We start from the raw sequence: 26,835 nt of genomic DNA on the forward strand, positions 1-26,835 counted from the left end.
TTGTTCCAACTCTTTTACGCGACTAAATTCTACCGTTCCTAGGCAAAAGTTGCTGTACTCAATTTGGCTCCAATACAGCAAAGCTGTAAGTAATTGCTATAAACGAAAAAAACACGATATACGGCATAAAATATACGTGCTTTATTTATTAGACGTTGCACGACTTTCGAGAAGACACCGACTGTGCATGACAGAAAACGTTTCATCTGACTACGCCAATTGCTATCAGATGTGGTTAATAATTTCTAGCACATGGTGCGTATATGATTGTTCAGCACATTTTGATCAAGTCTTTTCGAATTAAAGGATATCCTTCGCGTTTCTGGACTAAACTTGCCGAATTTTTTTAAAAAATAACCTCGTTTCGATATTTCAATACCAAACTTGGACAAACAACGTTTAAAATGCTTGGGTTTATGTTTAAATGCATTTCCTCTCACAAACCGCGAGGTCGTCAGCTGGTTGGGGCACAGCAAACATTTCATAAGCAAGCAATCACGTCCTGTGCAAAAGAATCATCAACCAGTGTTTGTAGCAATTAGCAGATCCACAATCACATCAGATCTGTTTGTGAATGCGCGACGAACAAACACCTTGAGTGTTTGACGACGGTCAACAGTTGTGGAATTTGGACCGCTTCGATGCATGCAGTTGTTGGCCCAAGGTGCTACTCGCCATCCTGTTTGTAGGACGTTTCCACTGTTGTAATTTACAAGCATTTACGCCCAACAAACAATTGTTAAGATCACTGAACGAACTTGTAAAATGACAAAGGTCACTATAAAATTAAACTCAGTACACAACGAATTTAAGCCATATTATGCCCACTAAATGCGGGTGATATCAGTTACTCGATCAACAGGCTGACGTAGGGTTATATGGTGGTTAGTTTTTGTTTGGACTACAAGGGTTTTATCCTAACCGACACAGTTGTTACAAAACCGCGATGGTAAACAAATGTTTATGATTCGTCTTTCCCTTTCCCATGATAAACGTTACGCTACCGCAATTAATGAATGTCGACCCACAATTATTAACGCCTACAATTCCCGTTATACCACCAGCAACAATTATGGCGTAAATTTCATGGTTGAGAGGTGAAATTAAGTCGTTATTAACTACAACCAAACATCGCGGGCGGAGTGATTTGAGTCACAACTATGTCAGAATTTCACCAAAAACGAACTCATTTGTGTTTGCGTAAATCAACAAACAATTAACAACCACACACTGTGTAAGGGCATATAAAGGAACGATGGTCATCGTATTGTCATCAGTTTCAGGTTCATATTTCCAAACTTACTGTTGGATAGTATCTCGCAAACAAAGGCATGAAATCGGCAGTAATAGTTTTGCTTTGCGCCGCGATGGCCTCTTCTCGAGGTAAGTTTACGTCTGATTTTTTTGCGCGTAAAACTTTTTTTTGAATTGTGTACGGCGGCCAACTTCCAAGGGAGGAGTATTGTTATTATTTTTGTATAGCAAAAATGATACTTATATGCAACGCAAATAAATATCGTTTGTTTTTCTTGTGAATTGTCTGTGATTACCTTGACCGTCAAAGTGATGATTTTTTACCTATGTGGGTTTACGTATAGTTGCGTACATCGAAGAATGGCCAGCGAATGATATGCAACACGGAGGAGTAAGAGGAGTGTTTGAATACGGTGACATCAGCAACGGGAGTTGTAAGCTCATTTTTCCCACTCCAGTCTACTGGTTTCATGTGAGAGTTGTTTTTAAATTTCATGTAGCATGGAAACATATGTCCAGTGAAATCATACGTTTTGTGCCTATTTCTGCATGATATTTTAACTTAACTTATTACAAAACTTCGGGGTATTGACATTCCATCCTTCCAGTTCTTTTTGATTTGCCAAGGTTCCAAAGACTAAAAGCATTTTTTCTAAATCGTATAATCTATATTTTGAGTGCAAGCAAAGCCTTACAAATGTGCGGAATACAATAATCAACACTTATATTTACGAACATTTGCTTTGTCTAGTGTGAAAACTGCGACATCGTTCCAAGCAGTTCAAACACAGCTGAAGGTGTGTACGCTCTCTCCGCCTCCAACAAGGCTTGGGAGGACATCGGGCATTTTACTTTTGTTATGAACTTTCTCGAAGAGAAGTTTGATGAATCTGAGGTTAATTTCGATTGTGACCCCGAAGATGGCGGGCAGCGTAAGTGCTTCTACGTACAACTTTTCTTGATAAAGATAGGTTGTCTTATAATTGCACTTAACAGGTCAACCACGGCGTGGCAAAAAGTGGTTTTCATTGGCTTTACATGATCCATAAGTTTATCATTAATAACACTGAGATTTTTATACGTTTTCTTATCGCCGAGCTTCAATTACGGTTCATTCTTGAACACAACTTAAATACGCCAAATCGAAGCGCAAGTATAGGATAAAAATTTTACCCATACACTTGATAATGGAGAATATAGATTCTTGCTCTTGTAAATGGACAAATATAGCAACGTAACGCGTGTTTACTGACCGCGTTTATTGCATATTCCAGTCACCGTGTATTCGTTTCCAACCAACACTGAACAAAAGGAAGCCAGGAGTCGTGTTTATGAGCAGGGCGACGGGAGATGGCCGAACTACTTGATCACTTTTCCAGTTCCAGTTAAAAACTTTACGGTATTAATTATACTTATAATCACCTTGTCATTTGCAGTTCGCACAACCTAATAAAACGTACGATTAAACTGATTAGACACTATACAGGCACGATTTGTGTGATAGCTCTAAAACACAGCCGACGTATTGATCAATTGCGATCAGCGTATGTAACTAAGATGTTTTATTTTGTTTTAAGGTTGACCACCCAAACACATTTAAATCGCCGACCCCGGACACCTTTATGGTCCAGAACGTGCAAAAATCGCAAAAGGAGGTGAGTTTATTGATTAGATCGCTTCCTCTTATAATTTCAGGTCTTTCTTGATACATACAAGGAAGGGCATTTCAGTAGCAAAAAAACGTAAAGCGTATTGGTGCTGAATGCAGAATTCCAACATTTCGAATCCTTATTATACGTTTTGGATTCCAAAATGACTTAAATCTTACCACATAACATTATACTAGCATAGGTTCCTGGGAAGTTCCAAGTAAATGCTTGTACGACCACAGCTTGTGTCATTGCATTTCTATTTAGTTTCTTCCTAAACCTAGTTTTTTTTAGATTTGGTTTCAGTTCCGTTATGATGGGACATGGTTTTCGGCTGCTGATATTTCAGTTGCGCATTTCGAAGATTTTGGAAACGAGGAAGAAGAGTTAAGACGCAAAAGGAGAAACGCTCACTTTTAAAAAAATGCATCTGAAACAATGTATCTCGCTTGGGAGAGAAGATATAAACTATTTTCGTAGTAAAACACTGTTTTTAGAAGTGTCCTGAAATTGGTTATTTTTCACGTCGCTACGTCTTAAATAAGAAAACTTTACTAGTGTAGGTCACTTATTTTAAAACGTTCTTTTAATTTATAAGATAGCTTTGGGCATAACCAAGAAATTGGTTCTTCAACGCATGCCCACACAAAATTTTTCGGAAGAATTACGAGATTTTAAAAAGGTTCCACTCTTTTTTTTATTGCTGTTGAAAAAAAAACCTTTTTCCTTGTTGCAATTCCACATAACTATATTTTCCTCGTTTCCTTGTTTGTTTGTGTGTTTGAAACCTGGCGCTGGACCGTTAATATTACAAAGCGTTGGTTTCATCATTTTGTTTCTGGGCGATAATCGCAACAAGGGCGAAACACCATAGAAATGTTAGCCACTTAATCGCTTTCTGTGTACGCGCAGTTTCACATTATATCTGAATGAGACGCCATACCGCAGCCCACAAGTCTTACAATAAAGGTTAGCCTAAACAAACAATCAGACGTTGATGCTTCTTACGAAAGCTGTGCGTAGGCAAGTGGCCTCGTCTATGACGCAACAGCCACGTTCTTTAGTAATTGTTACTCGCACGATGTAATTGCGGGTTAAGATTTCGTTCAAGTAAGGGCAATTTCGCTCCTGTTGCGTCACAAACTCACGTGACAAATTGCATATAAAGGTGTTGTTGAGCGTTGGAAATGAACTACCTATTGTTTTGTAGTAAATGAATGGCAAATTCGAGCTTTGAACAATAAGACAACAAGTACGCCCTATGCGAAGTTTGGCTACACAGAGGTACGTGGCAGAAATTAGTGTATTTATAGCATTTCGTGGCACTACGTCGAAGGAGGGGTTTTGATCGGTTTTAAACTGGTTTGACTTTTGTGGACTTTAACGTATGCACGTAAAGTAACCGCCTCTTAAATAACGACCACCAATTTACATACACTGGTCGCGACAGGATTTTAGAAATCCGATTTGCGTTAAACTTTAGTCAATTTCTACGAACAGAAACCGCAACACGCGAGCGGCATTTTACTGCAATTTGGAATTATTAAATACAGAAAAAGTTTACGTTCTTTTATTTTGTTACAGGTTCCAATTGTAAAGGAATGTTTGCAGATGCATAGTAAACAAACTTGTAAAATCTACGACATGAACATTGCTGTACATACATTTAAGACCAACTTTGTTGCATGTTTATAGTTGCAAAACATATACTCATACGTGTATGATCTATTGCACCAACAAGTTTGTATAAATGGTGAAATATCTGTACATAAACCTGTTCCTTTTGTCTTTTCCCAAGTCCCTTTTTAAAAAAGTTTTGAAATCGTTTTCGAGATTTTTGTTATGTACTGTAAATACGTCTTGACTAATGCCATGTTGTGTATATTACTCTTGACCAATACCATCTTGTGTATATTACTCTTGACCAATACCATCTTGTGTATATTACTCTTGACCAATACCATCTTGTGTATGTTACTTTTCTCGTTTATTTTGTGAATTTTTCTCGACCACTGAGTACGAAGTTGCCAAACATGAAGTAGATTTTCCAGCAGTGATTGTTTTTTCTTGTATGCACTTTGAGCTACAAAAAGTCACAAACAATATTCGAACCAACAGACAAAGAAGTCAATGTAGCACATGAAATGTCTGGTCTCTGTATACAGTCAATTCCACACTAATTGTTGTTTAGAAATACGACGCAACTAATTGCATCCCATTTCCATACATACAAGGCGTGTTCATATAAAATTCTTTTGCACGAACCGTTTTTCGTATTTTCCAAATTAATTGTATGTAAAGCGATAAGCAGGATAATTACGTTTGGCATCAGATTAAGAAAAATATTAGGGTATAATTTAATGTATGCGCCAATCGGTGGAATTCGGGCCACCTGGAAACCAAACAGTGCGGTTTTAATGCAAATTTTGGTCAAAAACTATTTTCAGTTCAACGGGTTTAACAGGTTTGAATGGAGCGGATTCCGTATATATAACGAGCGCCAGTGTGACAAAAATTATCGACATAGTTTATCACTATACTGAACACGGGTTACTTCGAAGGAAACATGAAGTTTGTGATTCTTGTCTGTTTTTTGTTCATTGCGACAACATGCGCTCAAGGTAAGATTTTCCACTAAATTTATCGTGTCTTTCGGATTTGTAGGTAATGTTGAAAGTAGTTATATGCACTTTTCACTTGCGCAAAATGCTAAGAGATGTTGGGTATATTGGTATTTGTCCATTGTGAAGTAAGTTTTGTTGCAAATGTTTCATGTGATATCGCATGACAAGACAAGATCGCATCGTATCGAGATCATTAGGTTTGCTGGCATCGCAGCCAATCATCACAGCCAAGCTGGATCAGTCACTCGATGCCTTGGCTGCGATGCCAGCGAACCTATACTTAAGACACCTTTCTCTTTTCTAAACTTATGTTAACCTGCAGTGCGCTACCTCAATACCTGGACGCTCAATCAGAATGAAACCAAGTCTGGTGCAAACATGGTGACCAATTCGGCTAACATCGGCAGGGGAACGTGCACTTTGCAATTTCCTGGCCCTGTGTACTGGATATATGTAAGCACTAAAAAGATGTGAATGTTCTTCGGCTGCAAAATAATGAACTTTTTTGACGCAATATGAAGCATAGCATGATGACTAATCATGTGAATAAAGGATTTATTTTGCTTCAATATACAGGCCAAACAGCATTTTTACATAATCGGGAACGTGAGATACAACTAACAATATTGCTTGCTACAACCTTAGGAGTAGAGCTTTAAGGGACAATATAACTTTACGCAGATATATTTAATACAAATGACGGGTTTTACATTGGCAACCATGTCTCGTACAGAACACGCAGAACAACGTTATAATATTGTCATGATTTTAAACTTCCCACTTCAGTGCACCAACTGTGACATCGTGCCTTCAAAATCGAACAGCGCTGAGGGCAAATACGTGTTGGCGGCACCTTCCCGCTGGCAGAGGTCTGCTAGGATCTTTAAGTTCGTGGTTAATTTCGTCAAGTCTCCGTTTAGGATTCGCGACATTCAATACCGGTGCAACTCAAGAGACATAGGACAAGGTAAACAGTTTACCCTGAGGAAGCCTTGTTGAATAACAGGCGAAACGTCGGTGAATAAAGTTACGTTTTATCTTTGCCAGAAGAACAGATTATTAAGTTACAATATGCCTGGCAGCAACAAAAACATTATATTTGTAAACAGTGACAATAATGAACTGTTTTCAATCAAACAAACGTTCCGGTATGGATTCAAAGACTAGTTCCATGATTGTGGCAGAAACTGGTCCTTGATAACGTAGTGTCCTAATACCAGCGGATTCAAAGTGCTTCAGATTGATATATTGCTGACATTTTAAGATAAGATAGTTACAAACTACAAATCTCGAGTATTATTATTTCGACACACTGCAAATTGCCGCTACACACCGCGTGGCTTCGGAGTCAATTGGTTGTACAAAATTAAATTATACAAACTGTGGGGTCACTAAGATCTGCAGTAAAACAAATTTTAAAAAGTTACTAACAAACTGCCAAATTGTTATTCCATTATTTTCGCAGCTTCTGTTTACTCCTTCCCCACGGGTATTCACACCGATTCGGTGAGGTCACGTGTTACTGACATCACAAAGGACGGGGGTGCGAACATCACCCTGACATTCCCTCGTCCCGTTCGAGATTTCAGGGTAATTTCTAACCTGATAACTACGGACGAACTTACAGTAGTTTGGAATAAAATACGCGTTTGAAACTGTTACAAAATCGCAAATATACAGACGTTTTCCTCTTCATTCTAACCAAAATATCGTTAGATTCTGTCACAATGTTTTGATGGTTACTATTGTTTAAAGTCTGTAACCCTCCTATGGTCTCTGGTCTTTTTTGGATTTTGAAGTTTTCAATTTATTTAGACCAAATACTTAAGTTTGTATTTGCGAGAAAAGCCAAAAAACATGGCAAAAATATTTAAGGAATTTTTACCTTATAGGTGGACGGCCAGAGCACTACAAGCGAAATTGAGCCAAATACTTTCTTTATTGTGAACAATTGGAAAGGCCTGAGAGAAGTGAGAATGCTGTTTAATAATTTAAATTAATTAATTAGATTTTTACGAAAATCATAGTTAACTCTAAGAACATCCCATTAACAAGCACTCATAGACAATAATATGCTCGTTAAAGTGTTTGCTTTGCTAGAATGTTTTACGCATTTTTACGTGATGAAATCAGTATATGGACCTATACATTATCTGATAACATGTTGTTGAACAGACTTGGTTCCAGTTCAAGTACACACCGAACGTAACCAACTGGTTTCAAGCAGCTGATATTGATGTGGCTTTCAACTGAAACCATCAGAAAAACAACTCATAACTGTTGACATTAAACATTGACCATGCACGTATTTTGAACCTATAATTGCAATAAATCTGGAATACCTATGGAAGCATGTGTACAGTGAGTCGCTCGAAATGTTAAACAGTCCAACGTCATATCATACACAGTTGATTAGGTCCAACTTTAGCTTATCGAAAATCCAGATAATAAAGGCTATTATTTTTACGTATACTTCACAAAAAAGGATTTCAATGTTTCATTGAAAATTAAAAACTATTCAATGAAGTCACAAACAAATGATATATTTTTGCAATATGTGTCCTTTTATTTCTCACTGGTTTTATTGAGTAGATGTTGCATTTAAAATATTTTTACAACAAAATCTTCTAAAATAATACCAGGTAAATTCCCGCGAAAAAATCCCCCTGCCACATAAACGTAACTTACAGAGGTGCGTCTGTTTTAGTGCAGTGCAAAACTGTAAATTTATGAACCCTTTCCCTGGGGAGTTCTGTGTAGGCTAACTATTTTTGACAAATGTATAATCTGGGCGCGGAAAACACTTTGCAAAATGCCTCTAGTAGCCAGATCGTGCAGCCAAATTGGAAATGAAACTTTTCATCATTCATGCTCTCTTACGCTCAAAGTCGCCAATTGTTTTGGAAGAGCTCGAATTAATTCATGCAGTGACCAACCAGTCAATTATCATGTAAGTCCAACACCCCTGAACAGTCATGTATTCAGTCCAGACCAAACCATTCTGTTTGGTGGAATAGCAACTGCCCTGACTTGGGCCATACTCCAAATTCATCCAAATGCCTATACACATTCAATGACTCTTACATCAAACGATGTTTGTCAATCTGCTGGGACAGCAACAGTTGTTCTTGAGGCAAATGGTTTTGTTGTTGATGAAGTGCATGGCCACAGAAATGAACTAAGACAAAATTTGGAAGAACATCTTCACAGTTTACCAGAATTGTTTGGTGACAAATTCAGTGATTATTCAAGAACAGTTGTAACAGAAGCAACTATAGGGTGAGATTCCTTAAACAAATATGAAACAATAATAATAAATTGCTGAAGACATAAAGTGTTGCATTTTTTTAGGAACTGGCATGCTAACCGTGAATCGAAAAGAAGATGTAAGTATTTATTTTGCAGTTGAGGTAATTATTCAAAAACTATTGCTTTTCTTAGTATCTGAACCAGCTGATGTTACTCCTTACAGCCATCATAACCAGGTCGATGTCTCTGCAACAAGTATTGAAAATTTTACAATAGGTATTTACACATATATGGACTATATTTTGTTTTTAATCAGTTAGCATTGTGTGTAATGCACCACTTTTAGAAAGGTCACTGCAGTTATTGCATTAAAACTTGCCTAGATGTGCTGAAAGTTTTGGTGAAACAAAACACAGTTTTATTTTGTTATCAAAACTACTTGCAATGACTATAACACATGTTACATTATAATCAAACTCTATTTCAGTTACCACTGATGCTGGGTCAACAAGCATGCAAAATGCTGCTGTGGAATCAAATCACTTTCGTAAGTGCATTGTTTCACTGTTTTTGTATGCATATAAATCTTGTTCCTTTTCTTAGAAACAAAGCTTCAATCTTCCATACAAAAACATTTGAACCAAGTTAATCATTGCCAGCCCCTACCAAGTTATATAAAGCATAAACTTCAGTGTGTGTGTGTCCAGATTTCATCAACACCTCAGAAAATCAAAGAAATTAACTTGAACAGCCAAAGGCAAGCAAAAAAAGCTGTTTACTGCATAGGTCCAGGAAATGTGGAACTACATCAGATCTTTAGTAAGGCTAGGCAAAACACACAGCATATTGCTGATAAGCAAGGCAGAAATTCTACTAACAAACAGGAGTTTGTCTCCAGCAAATCTGGAAACGTGCTGCTAATTGGTCAAGCAGGAATTGGAAAAACCACTGTAGCCCAGGAAGTTACAACTGGTTTTGACACGTTGAATCTGGATATAAAACACACCCTGTTTATTCAACTAAGAGATGTAAATTTCAAAGAGAAAACCAATCTTATTGATTTTCTGTTAAAATACTCGACTGCAGATGCTAGTTTTTCATCCAATGAAAAAAGGTGTCTTTTAAATTTGCTCCAAGCAACACCGCAACACTTTCTGCTTACTTTTGATGGAGTTGATGAAACCCCAGGAAACCAGTTTACAGAAAGGCCCACCAAGTGCTGTTTTGAAAAGAAATACACTGTTGCAAATCTGCTTCAAAATCTGATGTTAGGAAATATATTAAACAAGGTTTACAAGTTGTGGACGAGTCGTCCACACTATGCTTACTCAATTAACCAGGAAGTTAGACCTGTGACCACACTGCAAATACTAGGCCTTGATCAAGATGCACAAAATAGACTTGGGGAGCAGATCTGTTCCACCAATTGGAGCAAGGTAAAGGAGTGGATGGAACAATACCCAGATTTGAGGGCAATGTGCTATGTTCCAGTTTGGTGTATCATGATATGTTCTGCTCTGTCATCCCACATCACCACAGCAGAAGGACTTAAAACGGTTACTCATGTGTTGCTGGTGGTTGTGCAATGCTACCTAAACTCCAGTCACTTGTACAACATCAGATGGGATGTGTCTGGAATAGCGAAGCTTGCTTTCAATGGTCTTGTTGAAGGAAGGGTGCAGTTCACCAGCAATCATTTCAAGGAGGCCGGTGTCAAACCAGAAATCCAGAGCGCTTTTTTGAACAGCTCAAAAAAGCTTATAAGTGGCACACCTCTCATGACGCGGAGAGTTGACGGTGAGTTAAGTTGCTTCGCGCATCTCATCATTCAAGATTTCTTCTCTGCTTCGCACATGATCTCTTTGCCTGTTGCTGAATTCAAGAAATATATCACTGATCTAGGACCGCAACAAAGAGACATGGTGAAACTTCTGTTTGGCATTCACAACCCATATACAGTGGACGTATTGGACGACATTTTAAAAAAGAATTGCACGACTCTGATAAATGAAAAGCTGGATGTGCTCAAGACATTCATGGTTGACCAGATGCTAGAAAGCCAGATGCCAATGCAACATGTGGACTTTCGGCAAAACAACCACGAAAGCAAAGAGTCACTGCTGCAGGTTTGGGGATGGTGCAAGGAAATTAACAGAGATGATTTTAGAGAGTCCCTTACAACCTGTATGCTGGAAAGTATTGATTTGTCTGGTCAGCAGGACAACAATTTGACCCTGGACCCTTCTGATGCCACTAGTTTTTTATACTTAATGGAAAAAAGTCCTCAGCAAAAATTTAATTTAATGATTTTTACCCACACTTTGTTTCTGAGCAACAGCTTGGACATTTTCTCCAAAGCATTTCACAGAACTACAGAGGTAAGAATTTCAGCCAAAGTTTGGTTTTTGTATTTCACCATTTTTCCATGTTTTGTAGATTGTAACCCTGGACGTCAGTTACAGTCCAATTGGCAATGAAGGAGTAAAGATATTAGTTCAATGCCTTCTAAGGCTTCATAATCTAGATCTTGTGTGCTGTGGGATAACTAAAACTGGATGTGTACATATCACTGAAGGTCTCTTAAACCTTCCACGGCAGGTATTCCATTTAGTTATTTTTGTGTTAAATGAAAAAAATTCAGACTATGTGTATCAGCATGATAATTTGCTTGAAATGTATGTGTGTAAACAATATACCAACAAGCATGTTGTGGCCTTTAGCTAAAACGACTGGATTTGAGTCTTAATGATATTGGAGTTCCTGGTGCAAAAAAACTTTCACATGGAGTTTCTAAAGTGAAAGAATTGGGATTGGAGCAGTGTGGAGTGGAGTCCCCAGCCATTCATTCGCTTTCCAGCAAAATAAAGAACCTTCCGTCTCCGGTAAGAAATGTTAGAATACTTTGTTATTAGACAAGTTACATTCTGTTATTGTTTTCTAAACATAACTGCAGCAATTTTGACTTAGGTAGAAAGTGGCTTTTTTTTCCTACTTTAATGTTTTATTTGTGTTTTCAAAAAGTATCAGACACTAAGATAATGTGTAAGTTTTGACACTGTGTTTTGTGTGGAATGTTCAGCTGGATGAACTTCGATTGAGTTGCAATGATCTCAAGGATGACAGCATCAAGCCTTTGATAGATTGTTTGCATAACATCAGAGTGCTTCACACTACCGATTGTAACTTCACCTCCAATGGAGAGCAGAAACTTGAACGAAAAAGACATGAGTTAGTAAGAAAACATGCATATCAACAGTCACGTTGCCGAATTCCTGTCTTTACAAATTCACTTTTTTAGAGTCGATGAAAATGGAATTGTTTGCTTGTTGGGCAGAATGAACATTTATCCGTCCTAAACTTGGTTGCCATTCAGTTGTAGTCCCACAGTAAAGAGAAAAGAATTCTGTTTTTGTCCGACAATAGTTATGATTGTGGCTTCTTGTAAAATTTCTTCTACATTTTCATAACTGTTTTATCATGGAGCAAAGTGCCTTCTGTGAGCACTAATAGAGTATTGCTGTTACAATTAGCGTAATTCGTGAGATTTTATTAAATGTTTGTTTTTTTACATTTTAATGTACATTACTTTTTCAGTTCTTTTGCACTGTATTAAATTTAACGCCAACTGTTTTAACATTATGTTCCCAAAACAGTAATCCATTGTGTGGCCATTTTTCCTGAGCCATCTTAACCAAATTTTTTTTTTGTGCAATAAGTGCTAGACATGTCAACATAGATTTATACTTTTCTTTCTTATTACATGTGGTGGGTGTTCTTGTGCATTATTTACTGGTTGCAGCTGTACTGTAAAGTAGAGTCTTCCCTTATTGGCGCCTCCTATTGTGCTTATTTCTATAGCTTACAAATTACTTGCGTACAATGTAACTCTTTTGTAGGATTGTGATAATAGGCATTGTAATGAAAATCTTGGTACATGGCACACTCAAGCAAGCGTTATTTTAACAATCCCTACAGTAATGATGGTGCAGTGGATATTTCACCTGAGCTGTTTAGAGCAAGGGTGCTGACATGTTTGGACAACATTCTTAAAAACTTTCAAGCAACTGAAAGAAACTGCGATGGAGGTGTAAAACTACTCTTCTCTACTTAAATGCAAAAGTTTTTTTTATGGCTTAAATTAGGTAAAAATCATGGTGGAAAATTGTATCTTGATTTTGAATTGCTAATGTGTTTTCAGAGCCATAAAGATGAATGGCAATTTCAAAACATGTATTCAACACTTTATTTTTCTTAATAAGTTATCTTGGTGGTAGTTAAACTTTTTATTGACAGGTTTGTATGTTGGTGCCGCTGGTGTTGCCTACTCTCTTTACTATCTCGTAAAATGTGGATATTTTCCTGAACAATCACAAAGTCTCCTGACTTCAGCCAAAAACTACCTTGATGCTGCTTTGGAACACTGCAAAAAGCAACATACTAGGTGGTTATAAGAAAATTAATTAAAATTACTGAGGTGCAAGTTAACAATGTTGGTCAAAGAGGGCACGTGTTTGTTTCTTCAATGTTTCAGGTTGGATCTTTTTTAGGCAAAGAAATCAAGTGTCATTTCTACTAGAAAATGGTGGGGTGTATGCTGTTGCCGCATTAATCTACAACAAACTAGGAAACAGTAAGGTAAATGATTTTTCCATTTGTTTCAACAGAATTGAAACGAATCAGAGTTAATGAATATTTGCATAACAGGATCTTAGTATAAAAAAAATTACATTTCAAATTTAGAAATCGCAGGAGTTCCTGCAAGCTTACCGAGACTTGAGTTCGCATTGTGAAGTAATTGATTTTCTTGAAAATGGATCAGATGAGTTATTTGTAGGAAGGTATCTAGGTTTTGTGTTAATAAAGCAAAACCATACAAACCCTATTTTGTTAAAAATATCATGGTTTTTACAATTAGTGTGTAACTTAAATTGAAGGACCGGATACCTGCTTGGAGTGATTATCTTACAACAACACTTACAAGTTGAAGTGCTGCCGCAAAGCAAGATTCACCAACTCTGTCAGACAGTTGTGGAATCTGGAAGAAAACTTCGGGCACGACTTCAATTTGATGGAAACATACCTCTCATGTATTCTTATCATGGGACTTTATATTTGGGTTTGTACCTTTTCCAACATATAACGAGAAAAACCCTCTCAGTTGCTATGATTTTTTGTTCTAGTGCATTAGTTACCATTTTTCCAAGTGCATAAAGATGCTCTCTGCCAATATATTATATATGCTGTCTAATATATTTAATTAAATTTTTTATTTTGGAAGTTGGGGAAAGATACAGTATTTGCCTAAAACAAAACACAGCAATGTTTCTCATCTGGTAAAGTAATGTATATTTTGGGTCATCAGGGGCTGGTCATGGAGTTGCTGGAATTCTTCAAGTTCTTCTGAGTTTCCCATCATTTTTGCAAGCAGACCCAATTGCTGCAGAACTCATAAAAGCATCTGTTGATTTTCTTTTAAACCTTTGCTTGCCAGAAGGAAATTTGGCTACAGACCTGGAAGAGGCTCTTACAGTTTCGCAAAGAGGCAAAGAGCTCATCCATTGGTGCCATGGAGCTGCAGGTAAAGTTTGGAGTTTCCAACATATGAATGAAGCAGTGAGTGATGACTGATAGTTGTCAAAATTCAAGTAGCTGAAATAGATCACAAGTAACCGTAAAACAGTAACCTTGACTTTTTTTGCCACAGTATTTGATGAAAAACTAGAATTTAATTCCTTTAAAAAAAAGAAATCAAATCACTGTTTTTAGGGGCTATTTACATGTTTGCACGTGCTTACCTCATATTTGGTCGGGAACAAAAATATTTGGAAGTGTGTCGGCAACTTTCTGACACCGTGTGGCTCAAAGGCATGCTTAAGAAAGGGCCCGGAATATGTCACGGTGTGGGTGGAAGTGGATACGTCTTTTTATTAATGTATAGACTCACTGGTGAAGCAAAGTACTTGTACCGAGCAGAAAGGTACTGATACCTATATTTGTTCAAGTTGATATGTAACGCACACGCCTTTGAATAGACGATATAAAGAACGTTGCGTTTGTACCGGATGCAAAAACGCTGGCGACCTTCCATATATTGTGTTGTTTCTTATGCCATGATATATGTCAAGTCATGAATGACTTCTCTTGCACTTCGCACAGTAACCTAACCACCGAAGTTGACGGCATTATTTTACACAAGAATTTTGCAGGTTTGCCAGCTTTATGTTCACCGAGCAATTCCAGAAGGGTGCGCGCACTCCCGACTGCCCCTACAGCCTCTTTGAGGGACTCGCCGGTACCCTGTGCTACCTAAACGACATGTTGCATCCTGATAAAGGAGAATTTCCTCTATCAAACGTCATATTTTAACCACCATTTTTCCTGGAATTGTTTCTCAATGCTATGTTTGCAGGCATTTACCATCTTGTTGTATGCCACAATACCATCGAACATGTAGGTTATGTGCAGAGAGTTGAAATTGTGCTCCTGTGGCATGTGATACTGTTTTTTGGAAGACTCCACGGTACGGCAGATCGGTCGTTTAAAGATGATCAAAGAGACGTTGTCCAAATGTTGTTTTTTAAGTACTATTAAATAGCCACGTAATTGTGGAAATAAATATAATTTATTCTCGTTCCTTAACACCATCACACATTGTCGAACTTACCTCCAAAAAATAGCTTACATTTAGCGACAAGTCAACTCGTATTAAAAATTATCCATGCCAAAAAAATCATAGTGATTTGCAGCAACTGAGGAAGCTTGTGCGAAGAAAGTTTTTAAAAGTCTTTGCGTTTGTTTACAATACACGTTGCAGTCAAACGGAATTGTTTTCACAATAAGGTTCGCAGCCAAGCTGGATCAGCCACTTGCTATGCGAAAGCATGGTATTACGCAATCTTACTATAACGCAGAATCAACAACGCCATATGACTGTTCGGTGACATAACAATAAAACTGCTACGTTGACGGGTTATTTTTGTGATTTAAGTTTTGACATCATGGTCGCTAACGACATCTTTCAATAAACGAAAGTCAATACTCAATATAGTGTTCATTTTGCCCACACCCGGTGCAAGACCGGTGATAAACTTGGAAACTACCAACGACGGCCAAGGCGACCAAAAAACCCAAAGGACTACGATAATAATTGAATATCTACCCTGTTGTAACACGGCGGTTTTTCTTGCAGTAAAACTCTGCTATTAAAAGCATTGCGTTTGCGTGACGTCACAAGTAATTCGGCCGAATTTATTCGGCAAAAACTGCCGAATATTCGGTATCGGCCGGAACCGAATTTAGAGGATTCGGCACGTCACTAATAAAAATCATAGCCACATGGCACACTCAAGCAAGCGATATTTTGACAATCCCTACAGTAATGATGGTGCAGTGGATATTTCACCTGAGCTGTTTAGAACAAGGGTGCTGACATATCTGGACAACATTCTTAAAAACTTTCAAGCAACCGAAAAAAACTGCAATGGAGGTGTAAAACTATTCTTATTTAAATAAATGCATTATGTGTGGTTTAAAATAGGTGGAAAACAATGTATCTTGGTTTTTATTTGCTAATCTGTCAAGTCCTTCAAGCCCATGAAGATGAACTGCATTTTTGAAACATGCCTGCAACACTCTTTTGTTAATAAGTTTTTTGTAGTGGCATTTAGTTGTAAACTTGTATTGCCCCTTTTTAGGTTTGTATCTTGGGGCTGCTGGTGTTGCCTATTCTCTTTACTATCTGGTAAAATGTGGTTATTTTCCTGAACAATCACAAAGTCTCCTGACGTCAGCCAAAAACTACCTTGATGCTGCTTTGGAACACTGCAGAAAGAAACATACCAGGTGGTTGTAGGTAAATTAAATAAAATTACTGAGATGCAAGCTTAAAATGTTGTTCATAGAGGTTGTGTGTTTGTTTCTTCAATGTTTTAGGTCTGATCTTTTTTAGGCAAAGAAATCCAGTGTCGTTTCTATTAGAAAATGGTGGGGTATATGCCGTTGCTGCATTGATCTACAACAAACTAGGTGACAGTAAGGTAAATGATTTTTTCATTTGTTTCAACAGTATAAAAACAAACAAATTAGATATAAGTTTTAAGATAAATATTTGCATCATAGGATCTTAGTATAAATAAATTATATTTCAAATTTAGAAATCGCAGGAGTTTCTACAAGCTTACCGAGACTTGAGTTCGCATTGTGAAGTAATTGATTTTCTTGAAAATGGATCGGATGAGTTATTTGTAGGAAGGTATGAAACAGTTGATTTAAGCATCGAGCACAAACTACATTCTAGTAGGTTTTATGAAAATAAGGGGAAAGCATACAAACCCTGTGGTGTTAAAAATAGTAGCTACAGTTAAAAATCTGTAAAACATCTTTTTGTCCTAGTTATGGTTTTTACAATTGTCATAACTTAAATTGTAAGGGCCGGTTACCTGCTTGGAGTGATTCTCTTGCAACAACACTTACAAATTGAAGTGCTGCCGCAAAGCAAGATTCACCAACTCTGTCAGACAGTTGTGGAATCTGGAAAAAAACTTCGGGCCTGCATTCCATTTGATGGAAACATACCTCTGATGTATTCTTATTATGGGACTTTATCTTTGGGTTTGTACCTTTCCTAACATAAAACTAGTAAAACCCTTGAAGTTGTTGTGATCATTTTTTCTGTTAGTTATTATTTCCCCAAGTACATAAAAATGCTGTCTACCAAGACATTATGTATGCTGTATAATGTATCAAATTAAATATTTTCTTTGAAACCAAAAATGTATTTTTTAGATTAAACTTTTGTGTTGCTAACTTCTACCCAAAACAATTTATTATCAAAAAAATGTAGTTTTTACTTGGGAAAACACACAGCCATGTTTCTCATCTGGTAAAGTAATGTATATTTTTGGTCATGGAGTTGCTTTTTATCATGAATATTTTTGGTCGTCAGGGGCTGGTCATGGAGTTGCTGGAATTCTTCAAGTTCTCTTAAGTTTCCCATCATTTTTGCAAGCAGACCCGATTGCTGCAGAACTCATAAAAGCATCTGTTGATTTTCTTTTAAACCTTTGCTTGCAAGAAGGAAATTTGGCTACAAAACTGGAAAAGGATCTTACAGTTGCACAAAATGGCGAAGAGCTCATCCATTGGTGTCATGGAGCTGCAGGTACAGTTTGGAGTTTCATAAACATGAATAGACTGGTGTTGACTAGTTTTTATCAAAACTCTACTTGCTGAGATATGTCACAAGTAACCTCAAAACAATAACCTTGAATTTTGTCCATGTGCATTTGCTTTTTTAACTCAAGTTGAATTTCATTCCTTTTCTAAAAAATTCCATGGTAGGAATCTTTTTCAAATTTACCAAACAAGAAAATAGAAAACTACACAATTTTTTTGTTAAAGAATGAATGAAAACCAATTTAATCATTTATTTTTAGGGGCTATTTACATGTTTGCGCGTGCTTACCTTGTATTTGGTCGGGAACAAAAATATTTGGATGTGTGTCGGCAGCTTTCTGACACCGTGTGGCTGAAAGGCCTGCTTAAGAAAGGGCCCGGAATATGTCACGGTGTAGCTGGAAGTGGATACGTCTTTATATTGATGTATAGACTCACTGGTGAAGCCAAGTACTTGTACCAAGCCGAAAGGTAATCTTAATCCATTTTAATTGATATGTGACACACACATCTCTATTAGACGATATTAAGAACATTTGTACCAGATGCACAAACGCTGGTGACTGTCAATATATTGTGTTGTTTCTTATGCCATGCTATATGTCAAGTCATGAACGACTTCTCTTGCACTTCCCACTTTGCACAGTAACCTAACCACCGAATTGACGGCATTATTTTACACAAGAATTTTACAGGTTTGCCAGCTTTATGTTTACCGAGCAATTCCAGAGGGGTGCGCGCACTCCCGATTTCCCCTACAGCCTCTTTGAGGGACTCGCCGGTACACTGTGCTATCTAAACGACATGTTGCATCCTGATAAAGGAGAATTTCCTCTGTCAAACGTCATATTTTAACCACCTTTTTGCCTGGCGTTGTTTGTTATTGCTAAAATGACATGGCCATATGTTTGCAGGCATTTACCATCTTGTTGTGTTCCATAATTATATCGAACATGTAATTTCAGTGGAGAGCAGTGAAATTGTGCTACTTCGGCATATGATTCTGCTTTGGAAGACTCCACGGTACGGCAGAGATCGGTCGTTTTAAGATAATCGTGGGACGTTGTCCCAAATGTTGTTTTTTATTGGCGTAGCCACATAATCGTGGAAATAAATATAATTTATTCTTGTTCATGTGAAAAATTTTCCATGTCAAAAAGATTCTCTCAATCCTACCATAAAATAGTTGATTGTCGCGCCTGATAAAGCGAGAATATAAAAGTTGTTTGCAGTCGGTCCAGTTACACAGCTTGCTGAAACAACCAGTTCAACCGTTCTCTTTAAGGCACTGCTTTGCCTTTTTAGTTCCTACATTTCACAGGAGTAACTTCATATTACTCGAGCATGCCGGGTGTGATTGCGAAACACCGGAGACAAAATCCGCGGATGGAACGATCCGTCGTAAATCAAATTCTTTTGAATTTAGCGAATGAAGGCCGAGGAATGTTGCCAGTGGTGATAAAACGCATAAACTCGCCCAATTCTGTCAAGTGCGCAATTCAACTTGCTATAATCTTGGTCTATTCCAGTTGGAATGCAAGTCAAATCACTTCAATTCTTCAAAGAAAGTAAGTTTCCCTTGTATTTGGCAACGTACATATTTCTACCGATACATCGGACAAGCAGAAACATAAAGATTCTGTTGATAGTAGAATGTAATGTAGACACAGGTGTGGATACAACTGCTATTTCTTTTCAACAACGTGTTGGATGCTTGAGTGTTGTTGAACCTTTAACGACTTTGCTGGAAGGAACAATCTTAAATAAAATGGAACACAACGATATTTTGACGATACGTGATATATAATAACGGTAAGCCATGCAATCTCTTTATAATTTCCAGTTTCTTTGTTTATGCCCGACACTTTTTGCAGGTAAATCAACAGCGATTTATAACATGAATCTCGCGAATTCAGCAAAACCATTTTGTCTCACTAATCCGTACAGGATAGGCTACTATTCCCCTACATGATAAACTTATTGCTGGTTGAAATAGTAGGAATGGAAGGGATTGGACTATTCCACAGACTGGTTTATATGAGAGATGTCCCAAGAAACACAAAACTGTGATCCTGTTTTGAATATTTTCTGTTGGCACAACCTTTTCTCCCTAAGTGCATTTTTTTATCGCTTTGGAATGAAAGTTGATGAGAATCAACTGGTGCGAATTCTTGACACGTTGTTGCGTAGGAGCTGTATCGTAAAAACCCCCCAACACACATATGCGACCCGGCTTACCAACAAGAGCCAGATTTTCGTGGATGCACTGAACGATCACCGAAGTACAATACAAAGAACAGTAATAAAATAAATATTTTTACAATATTTCAGGACGCATATTGGTATTTCTATGAAAATAAGTTTTGGTGCTGGGAAATGCCCACGGGGGGTTTTTGGGCTATTTCAATCAGGTAGTTACTTGATGGTGGGTGCTGCTGAAAATTATGGTAAAAATAGAGCACTAAATTCAGGCTGTATTTGTGGAAAAATGAATCGTTGAAGTGTCCAATCATTTGTAATTTTACGAAAGATCAATCCCATATCTACAAATTTTGCTCAAAATTAGCCTCCGAAAAAATGGTTTAGCCATCCCCCCTAGGGACATTTGCCCCCCTGGTTAGTCATTATTTTGTTAAAAAAAGCAACATAAAATGGAAATTGCGTTTTTGTGTAAGTAGCAACTCTTCTCTATGCAATGGCATCAAATTTAGTTGCTGAAAAGGTGCCAAAGCAATTAAGATTATTAAGACCTTCGTTGATTCTATTAAGCAAGTCAATGTGGCTATCGTTTAAACGGCGACAACCGCAACTGATAAGATATGTTGTGAGCCCGTTCAAGTTATTTTACTTTGGTAAACCTAACCATAACGTGGTTAACATAAGAGATATGATTGTGTTTTAGGAAATACCGCCGCCAGAGAAGCGAGAAAACTAATATTGGCCGATTTAAATACGATTCTATAACATGAAGGCATTAATGAAGACTGTTGCCTGTGATTTTCGCCCACCAGTTGTAAAATAACAAAACAAACAAAAGTGTTTCCGGACACGCTGAAACCATTTCGAACATCACCAGGTTAACTCGGGCAAGAATTCACTGAAAATAGATTTAAAATGCAAGGAGGGGTCAGTTACCGGGTACTGCCGTCAATTTGTCTCGATGACGCTGGCACAATGAGTCTTAATGAAGGTAGGCTGACCTAAATTGCCTGTTCCTCTGTGCACTCGACTGGGATACAGGTATGCGGTTTAATCCGAATATTCGGTTAATAATCGAATGCAACCAAATAAAATAGAATGTAATCATATAATTAGAATGGAATGCTTTATAAGGGCGAAAGAGTTACCGCCTAAACACGCAGTCATGTGATACACGATATTGCGAGAAAGGGACAGTGGGATATAGAATAATGGAGTACAGGTCAATTTCGTTTCCCATAATGAGGCTTTGTTATGCAATTGCGGGCACATTTTCACTCCTTCCGAAAAATCAGCTCTACTTCAAAGGCGGTTTACATCACACGACCGCTAACAGAATGACGTTGCAAAGTACCCACACTCACATTGTGATAAAATAATAGTTAACACATGAAATATGACATGACGTAAACAAGATGTAGGCGTAAGCGCGGAAAGAAATGTATGTAATAAGCTTGTTGCCAGTTCTTGTTCCATCAACAAAATACTCAAGGCTGCTCAACTTCTGCTACAATAATAATCAAGCTTTAAAGGTCAGTGCAACGCACCCTATGGTCTATTAAATTTCATGCCTTTGACGAAAAATAGCCTGTTTAAGATACTTTGGGATACAAGAAGGTGACTTTAAGTACTACTTATGCTAAAACACCTCACAAATAGACCTACTCTTTTAGATGAAAGTTTATTTTCATATTACCTTCACATGTCGGCAATTCCCTCCCCCATTCACCGCTGTCTAAACAGGCGACTTTTTTCCTTCCAAATAAAACGTAACCATCAGCACAACTAAATCGGAACATGCGACGACTTGGATGAGAGATTCGCTCAAAACGAAGATGGGGAGATTGGATATTACAGTTGCCTGCGTTAAAACACGGTTGGTTAAAACTAAACGCAGAGGACTTCCACTTTTACCTGGCAGCTAGGTGTTTAGATCGAACACATCACCCAAATAATATAAAATCAGGTTGGTTTTTGTTTGTCCAAAAGTGCCGTGTCATGGTTTTAAATTACATGAATGGGTCATTATTTTGTGAATAAAGAATTGGTTTATTTTTTATATATTTATTATTTTTTTTTATCACACTGGGATTAAAACCAGGATGTCCTGGGCACGAATCCTGATCTTGGTTTATTCTAGGTATATGGGTCAGACGTTGACCGAAGTTGCTGATCGCTTTTTTAACCACACCAAGAATAAAGCTACGCCTACTAGTGAAAATCAACCACAGAAAACCATTCTCACCAGAGGGACGTTCGACGCACTCATACGAAGTATAATCAAAAGTCCACCACATTCCTGGCAAACATGTTATTGTAGGGGGGTGACCCTCGGCAAGTTGAAGGGAGGGGTTTTTACACTAAAGTTGAAATAACAAGAAAATGTCGTTCAGCTAACATAACTTTAAAGCATGGTTTTCAGAAACAAAGAGGCCGCAAATTAACCGAAAAAACTGTCAATGCCTTGTATTACAACTGGGTTCAACAACCAAAAAATCAATGAATGAATTACTTGCAGTTCAATGGATTTTCCAACTTTAAAAAGTTTTTCGTCATCAGTTTTTAATTCTACTCCAACTACGTCTACATCGGGTGATAAATCGTTGTAAAAAAACACACAGGGTCGCCCTAAAAACAAAGTGTTTCTTATTGTTATATTTCGCAAATTAAATGCATTTTCAACAACATCAATAATTATGGGTGCGCTTTGGTAAGAGCATACTAATACATAAACCTAAATACATGGAAATTAAAGTTATTCTAATCAGAGAGCAACAAAAACTTCCTTGCAGGCGTTTAAGTGTTTAAATATCAAAGAAAAGGTAGGATTTAAAGGCTTCAAATTATTAAACTTTTTCTTCTTTCTTATACCTCCGCTGTGTCATTTACACCCGTCAACTTTCAAATACATTTCTACTGACAAATCACAAAAATACCTTGACATGATGGAATTTCTTGTGACCACCCGTCTGTGCAATGTATTTCATTGTATGCAGGTGTTTCGTACCCTGGCGCACAGATCACCCGCACCCTTGATCCATATTTCCACCTGTCTGTGCTGTTTTCATGATAATCCAAGCGACCATTGCGTGGTGTTTCAAGTGGAGGGCAAGGGGCGTGACATGAAGCATTATTGGGGTGGACATCCCACAATCCTTCAGACCCACAATGATATTTCCTCACGCCTATTAAGTCTTTTTCTGGATTAGAACACTGCAACAAATTGTGTTTCTCAGTTGTTTGGAAAATTTTGTTCTCAAACCTGTTTAGTTATTTTAAGAAACCCTCTGTACTGACAGAAACTATTATTCAACTAACTAAAGACAATTACCTTTTTTTATATCATTGGAAATATTTTCAATATTGTTAAAAACATCTACCTACTTGTAATGTGATACTTTCACCACCAGGAATCCACTCCTCATCAAATGAAACAATATCATATCCAACAACTTCAACCCCGTCTGACAAAAAACTGGCTTCCAATAGACAAGGCATAGCTGATAAGTTAAAAAATACTACAGTGAAAGCTATTTGGGGTTTGTTGCTGCATAACCTACATTTACAGGTTGTTTGAGGATCAGACCACCCGCCTGCTTCACATACAATGTATTCTGTAGTCGGTCGATAACCTTTACTGCAATTTAACTTCATTCTTGCTCCAATTTGTCGATTAGCTGACTCAGAGTCAAGAAAAAGGAAAAAACCGTTGGCAGGATTGTTTACCAACCTGCACTGAAAAACTGCAAACAACAGGCATAAGATTTCAATCTAAATATCAATGCCTAACATTGTTGTATGATTCCTAAAACATATCATGAAGATTGCTTTGTATTTGCAACTATTTCCCACAGTGACCCAGCTTTACTTTATGTCAATAACAGGTTTTAGGGTGCTTGAATTCAAAATGTTGAACAAGGATATTAACGTACCAATCAATAAAAAATAAAATTTTTAGTATACATACAAAGTCTAGTTTGGTTTCAAAAAACTTGCTAATAAGCAGCACCTTGCTCACAAAAAGTGCCATAAAATCCAGGAAGGCACTGACACATGCTGTTTTCATGACATGTAGCACCATTCAAACATGGCAGTGAAGCACAAAATCTTATACCTGGAAAGATGAGGAAGGATACTCAGTTGGTAAAAAAATGTGTTTAATGCTGCAATAATACAATAAATGATAAAGGGGAACTTTAAATTTAACTTACTGGTTTCGCAGTGTACACCTGTGTAGCCCACATGGCAGACACAAGAACCTGTTGCATTACAATGTCCACCATTCAGACACGGACAGTCTTAAAAGAATGTTTTTAAAATATAACATGAATCTATTGGAAAAGTGTTTATTTGAAAAACCTCTTTCACAGAGAATTTTTTTAGGATATGAGCAGACTCCGTTTATCCAACACTGCGACGTTGTCCAACTGGGCAGAATCCAGCCACACTTGTAAGTAGACATGGAGGTGCAATAACCAGTAGACCGACGAACAACTCGTGAACGCCAATATTCAAACTTATAAACACTGTTGTCCGACCAGTAACGAGTCCATTGACGACGTTTTCGATTATATGTTTGCTCCAACCCAATCCAATAAAAATCTTAAACAAAACAATGAGGTTAGTCCTTTTTGGACATTAAAAAAACATGAAACAGATTTTTTTTTATTCACCTTTGTCAAGTTTATATATAGGTATTTAGATTTTTGTATTAACAAAGTTATGTTATCAAAAAAACTATCTTAATACTCAACTTTTCTGTGGTAACTGGTAATCTTGTACAAGTTGGCCTTTTTCATATTTAAAGCATTGATAACTATTGTTAACTTTTGCTGATTCAAATATTATTTTTTAAATAACTACCAAAAAATGTTTTTGTAAAAAAGAAAGTTGGCCTAAAAATTAAAAAAACATAAACACTACCGTATAGTGTGGAGTCCATATGATCTCCAATGGCTAAAAATACATCTTTTGTTTTTATCATGACCATGCTAGCACCATAACTTTTACAGTGAACTTTGGCCTGTGGCTGGCTTTTTATTTCGTCAAAAAACAAATACTCTTTTCCATCATAAAAGAAAGTGGAACTTGGATCTGAAACAACAGACATTTGGTATCAGTTATGTTATTGTAGTCTCTGTGAATTGTGAAATAATAAAAACAACACCTGATAATGGACTGCATGGTTCATTTTCACAGTGTTTTCTTTCTACATTTCTTCCCCTGCACACGGCAGTATTAGGAGGTGAATCCGGACATTCCCTTCTCCTTAATTGAAACCCTGAGCCACATGTGGCAGTGCAAGGACCCCATAAGCTCCATTCACTCCAACTGTTCCATGTGACTACCCAAAAAGACCAATTTTGGTAAACAGGCGTTGTACTGTGTGGTTAACAATGTACATTGCATAAAATTCTTGGTTACTTCTATGCAATACCTTCACAAGTTGGAGTTTGTGCAGACCATTTACCCAAATGACAACGAACACTTCGGGCACCAACTAATCGCAAGGTATTGTCACATGCAAAAGTTACCATACTTTCACTCCGATGGGTGATGGAACCACCAGTAGGTGGTGCAAGATGGCTACAAGCTAAAAAAACATCAAGTGTTTTTTTATAGAATTGTGAGGATATAGTAAAATAATTGAAACAAAACTAAGCATGTAGCTATTTGTCTTTGTTTGATTTGTCAATTTTGGTGGAAAATACATTACTTCAAGTGCACATGAAAAACCAAGCAAATTTGATTGCAAGGTCAGAATGTTTCTGTTTATACATTCTAACCATGTAGTCAATGCCAACAAGCAAATTCTTGTCTTTAAGTTATACTTACGAATTGGATCACAAGAAAGAGGTTGAGGAAACCAAGTTCCTTTAATGGTGCATGTGACATTTCCCTGACCATGAAGTCTATATCCATTGTTGCATTCAACTCGAACCACAGTGTTGATAGCATACACATGTTGGAATGGAACAAGGTGACCATTTCGCACAACAAATTTTTTACATTTTACTTCTGCAAATCAATAATTATTCCTGAGAATGAAAATTGTGAAATAAATCTGCTAATTCTTGCAAGCACTGAGGCTTTTTTTGTTTTTAATCTCTTGTTGTTCTGCATTTTATACACAGATGATGCTGTTCAAAGCGAAATATATTTGTCTTAAATAACAAGCTGACAGATTTTAACCTACTGGAATAAATATTTCCATGTTTGTGGTAAATCTGCATGCCATAACCAATACAGTTGCATACTAGCATTTAAATTAAATCAAATCAGAAAAAAAATAACAAACCAACGCAGCTGGGTTGTGAACTTGACCATTTTTCTGTTGGTAAACACTCAGTGTTGTTTGCGCCTTCTAACCGATAACCATGCCAGCATGTGAAAGTAACTGAGGTTCCCATTGGATGGCCCACACCTGTCTGTAAACTTGGTTGCATTTCACCATTTTCTAAATCCTGTATTGGGGGACATTTCTTAACTGAAAAACAATATTCCTTTAAAAATTACAGGATAAAAAATTTTACATGCATAAACAAGGTGCAGTATTTAATTCTCCACAACTTTATTAACTGAGAACAGTTTTTAATTCACAGCAGTTTGACGTATCCTACTAAACACTTACCCACACATCTTATAGTATCAGGATTTGTACTCCATTTTCTTCTCGAATTACATGT

At 37.2% G+C, this 26,835-nt stretch overlaps 6 protein-coding genes across 8 annotated transcripts in view; 5 read left to right on the forward strand and 1 right to left on the reverse strand.

Annotated features, from left to right (window-relative positions):
- Nucleotides 1-1,331: 1,331 nt before the first annotated feature.
- On the forward strand, nucleotides 1,332-3,323 carry LOC145914235 (uncharacterized). Its single transcript, XM_083002031.1, has 6 exons — nucleotides 1,332-1,383; nucleotides 1,599-1,726; nucleotides 2,006-2,186; nucleotides 2,529-2,653; nucleotides 2,832-2,909; nucleotides 3,198-3,323. The coding sequence occupies exons 1-6, from the start codon at nucleotides 1,332-1,334 to the stop codon at nucleotides 3,321-3,323; spliced, it is 690 nt and encodes a 229-aa protein (XP_082858157.1).
- Nucleotides 3,324-5,469: 2,146 nt separating this feature from the next.
- LOC145914602 (uncharacterized) lies at nucleotides 5,470-7,780 on the forward strand. The gene is made up of 6 exons (XM_083002423.1): nucleotides 5,470-5,524; nucleotides 5,850-5,980; nucleotides 6,314-6,494; nucleotides 6,993-7,117; nucleotides 7,420-7,497; nucleotides 7,703-7,780. Exons 1-6 carry the CDS (start codon nucleotides 5,470-5,472, stop codon nucleotides 7,778-7,780), a joined length of 648 nt encoding a protein of 215 aa, XP_082858549.1.
- A 440-nt stretch (nucleotides 7,781-8,220) lies between these two features.
- On the forward strand, nucleotides 8,221-12,212 carry LOC145913313 (NACHT, LRR and PYD domains-containing protein 12-like). Of its 2 annotated transcripts, none has more exons than XM_083000928.1 (9): nucleotides 8,221-8,806; nucleotides 8,879-8,913; nucleotides 8,969-9,052; nucleotides 9,264-9,323; nucleotides 9,380-11,154; nucleotides 11,213-11,374; nucleotides 11,497-11,658; nucleotides 11,856-12,008; nucleotides 12,075-12,212. In XM_083000928.1, the coding sequence occupies exons 1-9, from the start codon at nucleotides 8,340-8,342 to the stop codon at nucleotides 12,081-12,083; spliced, it is 2,907 nt and encodes a 968-aa protein (XP_082857054.1). In that variant the 5' UTR covers nucleotides 8,221-8,339; the 3' UTR covers nucleotides 12,084-12,212. The 2 variants fall into 2 exon arrangements, with proteins under 2 accessions (XP_082857054.1, XP_082857053.1); XM_083000927.1 differs by having other exon boundaries at nucleotides 11,856-12,004; nucleotides 12,075-12,206.
- A 498-nt stretch (nucleotides 12,213-12,710) lies between these two features.
- On the forward strand, nucleotides 12,711-15,618 carry LOC145913315 (lanC-like protein 3). 2 transcript variants are annotated; one of them, XM_083000931.1, is made up of 8 exons: nucleotides 12,711-12,861; nucleotides 13,070-13,217; nucleotides 13,324-13,411; nucleotides 13,517-13,614; nucleotides 13,711-13,892; nucleotides 14,139-14,354; nucleotides 14,543-14,753; nucleotides 14,983-15,618. In XM_083000931.1, exons 1-8 carry the CDS (start codon nucleotides 12,711-12,713, stop codon nucleotides 15,140-15,142), a joined length of 1,254 nt encoding a protein of 417 aa, XP_082857057.1. In that variant the 3' UTR covers nucleotides 15,143-15,618. The 2 variants fall into 2 exon arrangements, with proteins under 2 accessions (XP_082857057.1, XP_082857058.1); XM_083000932.1 differs by having other exon boundaries at nucleotides 12,785-12,918.
- A 455-nt stretch (nucleotides 15,619-16,073) lies between these two features.
- On the forward strand, nucleotides 16,074-19,082 carry LOC145913314 (lanC-like protein 3). Its single transcript, XM_083000930.1, has 8 exons — nucleotides 16,074-16,262; nucleotides 16,471-16,618; nucleotides 16,725-16,812; nucleotides 16,930-17,027; nucleotides 17,205-17,386; nucleotides 17,721-17,936; nucleotides 18,211-18,421; nucleotides 18,646-19,082. Exons 1-8 carry the CDS (start codon nucleotides 16,112-16,114, stop codon nucleotides 18,803-18,805), a joined length of 1,254 nt encoding a protein of 417 aa, XP_082857056.1. The 5' UTR covers nucleotides 16,074-16,111; the 3' UTR covers nucleotides 18,806-19,082.
- A 2,109-nt stretch (nucleotides 19,083-21,191) lies between these two features.
- LOC145912937 (sushi, von Willebrand factor type A, EGF and pentraxin domain-containing protein 1-like) overlaps nucleotides 21,192-26,835 on the reverse strand; it is a 34,708-nt gene continuing 29,064 nt past the window's right edge. The window contains exons 23-33 of the mRNA XM_083000407.1: nucleotides 25,073-25,243; nucleotides 24,509-24,751; nucleotides 24,361-24,447; nucleotides 24,159-24,263; nucleotides 23,710-23,892; nucleotides 23,534-23,649; nucleotides 23,086-23,362; nucleotides 22,662-22,777; nucleotides 22,395-22,509; nucleotides 21,846-22,010; nucleotides 21,192-21,656 (exon numbers count right to left, since the gene is read on the reverse strand). Of these exons, the coding sequence (XP_082856533.1) occupies nucleotides 21,637-21,656; nucleotides 21,846-22,010; nucleotides 22,395-22,509; nucleotides 22,662-22,777; nucleotides 23,086-23,362; nucleotides 23,534-23,649; nucleotides 23,710-23,892; nucleotides 24,159-24,263; nucleotides 24,361-24,447; nucleotides 24,509-24,751; nucleotides 25,073-25,243 (1,598 nt within the window). The 3' untranslated portion in view covers nucleotides 21,192-21,636. The remainder of the gene's footprint in view (nucleotides 21,657-21,845; nucleotides 22,011-22,394; nucleotides 22,510-22,661; nucleotides 22,778-23,085; nucleotides 23,363-23,533; nucleotides 23,650-23,709; nucleotides 23,893-24,158; nucleotides 24,264-24,360; nucleotides 24,448-24,508; nucleotides 24,752-25,072; nucleotides 25,244-26,835) is intronic.

Source organism: Ascidia mentula, chromosome 9 (genome assembly GCF_947561715.1).
Source record: "Ascidia mentula chromosome 9, kaAscMent1.1, whole genome shotgun sequence".
Lineage (NCBI taxonomy): Eukaryota > Metazoa > Chordata > Ascidiacea > Phlebobranchia > Ascidiidae > Ascidia > Ascidia mentula.

Excerpts from the sequence above, each read along its gene's own strand:
- LOC145914235 (XM_083002031.1), top strand. The coding sequence starts at position 1,332 with ATGAAATCGGCAGTAATAGTTTTGCTTTGCGCCGCGATGGCCTCTTCT. Across the intron at positions 2,187-2,528 it reads CCCCGAAGATGGCGGGCAGC|TCACCGTGTATTCGTTTCCA; the intron begins GTAAGTGCTTCT and ends TGCATATTCCAG. Across the intron at positions 2,654-2,831 it reads TTCCAGTTAAAAACTTTACG|GTTGACCACCCAAACACATT; the intron begins GTATTAATTATA and ends TTTTGTTTTAAG.
- LOC145914602 (XM_083002423.1), top strand. The coding sequence starts at position 5,470 with ATGAAGTTTGTGATTCTTGTCTGTTTTTTGTTCATTGCGACAACATGC. Across the intron at positions 5,525-5,849 it reads TGCGACAACATGCGCTCAAG|TGCGCTACCTCAATACCTGG; the intron begins GTAAGATTTTCC and ends GTTAACCTGCAG. Across the intron at positions 7,498-7,702 it reads ATTGGAAAGGCCTGAGAGAA|ACTTGGTTCCAGTTCAAGTA; the intron begins GTGAGAATGCTG and ends GTTGTTGAACAG.
- LOC145913313 (XM_083000927.1), top strand. The coding sequence starts at position 8,340 with ATGCCTCTAGTAGCCAGATCGTGCAGCCAAATTGGAAATGAAACTTTT. Across the intron at positions 9,053-9,263 it reads TATTGAAAATTTTACAATAG|TTACCACTGATGCTGGGTCA; the intron begins GTATTTACACAT and ends ACTCTATTTCAG. Across the intron at positions 11,155-11,212 it reads CATTTCACAGAACTACAGAG|ATTGTAACCCTGGACGTCAG; the intron begins GTAAGAATTTCA and ends CATGTTTTGTAG.
- LOC145913315 (XM_083000931.1), top strand. The coding sequence starts at position 12,711 with ATGGCACACTCAAGCAAGCGTTATTTTAACAATCCCTACAGTAATGAT. Across the intron at positions 12,862-13,069 it reads TGAAAGAAACTGCGATGGAG|GTTTGTATGTTGGTGCCGCT; the intron begins GTGTAAAACTAC and ends TTTTATTGACAG. Across the intron at positions 13,893-14,138 it reads TCATGGGACTTTATATTTGG|GGGCTGGTCATGGAGTTGCT; the intron begins GTTTGTACCTTT and ends TTGGGTCATCAG.
- LOC145913314 (XM_083000930.1), top strand. The coding sequence starts at position 16,112 with ATGGCACACTCAAGCAAGCGATATTTTGACAATCCCTACAGTAATGAT. Across the intron at positions 16,619-16,724 it reads TGCAGAAAGAAACATACCAG|GCAAAGAAATCCAGTGTCGT; the intron begins GTGGTTGTAGGT and ends GATCTTTTTTAG. Across the intron at positions 17,387-17,720 it reads TTATGGGACTTTATCTTTGG|GGGCTGGTCATGGAGTTGCT; the intron begins GTTTGTACCTTT and ends TTTGGTCGTCAG.